The sequence below is a fragment of the Malurus melanocephalus genome, unplaced genomic scaffold, assembly GCF_030028575.1.
Source record: "Malurus melanocephalus ecotype Western Australia unplaced genomic scaffold, MMel_1.1 scaffold_294, whole genome shotgun sequence".
Lineage (NCBI taxonomy): Eukaryota > Metazoa > Chordata > Aves > Passeriformes > Maluridae > Malurus > Malurus melanocephalus.
Genome location: NW_026623526.1, coordinates 313,831 through 315,025, shown reverse-complemented (window position 1 = coordinate 315,025; position 1,195 = coordinate 313,831). Strand labels below are relative to the sequence as shown.

General features: G+C 32.2%; 1 protein-coding gene across 2 annotated transcripts in view; it reads right to left on the bottom strand.

The window, feature by feature from the left end:
* Nucleotides 1-1,195, bottom strand: part of CACNA2D1 (calcium voltage-gated channel auxiliary subunit alpha2delta 1) — a 355,899-nt gene that overhangs the window by 76,606 nt on the left and 278,098 nt on the right. For both annotated transcript variants that reach the window (XM_057376925.1, XM_057376926.1), the window contains exon 11: nt 886-1,044. In XM_057376925.1, coding sequence (XP_057232908.1) covers nt 886-1,044 — 159 coding nt within the window. The remainder of the gene's footprint in view (nt 1-885; nt 1,045-1,195) is intronic.

Here is a 1,195-nt window from a genome sequence, read left to right as displayed (position 1 = left end):
AGCCCTCCAAACAAACTAAAAAACAAATTAACAAGCAACCTCCCAAACCAGTAAGGATAAGAATACATTTCATGTTAAGCTATATCCTTACTTTCTGAAAAGCAATACAGCTTTATTTGCATATAGGTTTAAGATGTAGCATGCAGTCTTCATGAAAGTGAAAAGTAGAACTATTTTTTAAACAACTACATAAATAATTTAAAATTTATTMATAAACCCCAAGCATTTGTGATAAATGAGAAACATTGCTATTCAAAATGCAAGTGCCTGGGAGAAAAATTAAAAAGTACAATGTATTTAAAACCTGGAAACAATGCATTTAATTTTTAAGGAAATTATTATTTTTATATATGAGAAAGAGAAAGGAATTAGAGTACTCTCAGTGAGTGAATAGTACTCTAGGCATCATCAGGTGCCTAATAMTCCTCTATTAACTAATATATTTCCTCCYCTCTAACTTGCTCAAACCRTGGTAAAGTATTTGTGACTTCCAGTAAGTGTGAAATTGTAGGTTAACTAAGCATTGCTAGGAGATGATGWGGTAAAATTGAAATAATAGCACAGTAACACAGATCTTTCCATTTTAAAATTAACTGCAAGTCAGCCACTACCACAACAATTTGTCAACTGTGAATCACATGTTAAATGAAAAAACAGCTGAATGAATGAAGTAAAACAACAGATTGAAAACCATATTAATTCYGAAGTCTTAGCAACCTGCTGGGGAATCTGCAATGAAAAAAAAACATCCTTGGGATAAATTTACTTGCTAAATAAAGGTTTGCTCTTCTACCACATAATAAAGGATGGCCATGCTGTGGCCATCTGAATATTCAAGTTCTCCTTCTTCACGTGGCACCAGAAAGATCTTACATAAATACTTACATTTAGCAGCTGTTCAAAAGCGTAGCTAAAGCCTTTTTTGTAATCTGTAATTCCTTTAGCAGAGATTTTATAGACAGCTTCTTTCAGTTTCTTCTTGTTCCTCACATTAGCTTGGACAAGATGATTAAAGCAACTGACATTCTGAGCATTGTTATTAAACTGTAAAAAAAAAATAGAAATAGTATTAAAGACAGTTAATTCTCTTATCTGTGTACTGTAGTAGTAAAGATTTATGTTTGCTGGATCTTTGTAAGATAAACATTGTCAAACCTGGATTTTCATATCCACTATACTGAGGACATCCTGTAGT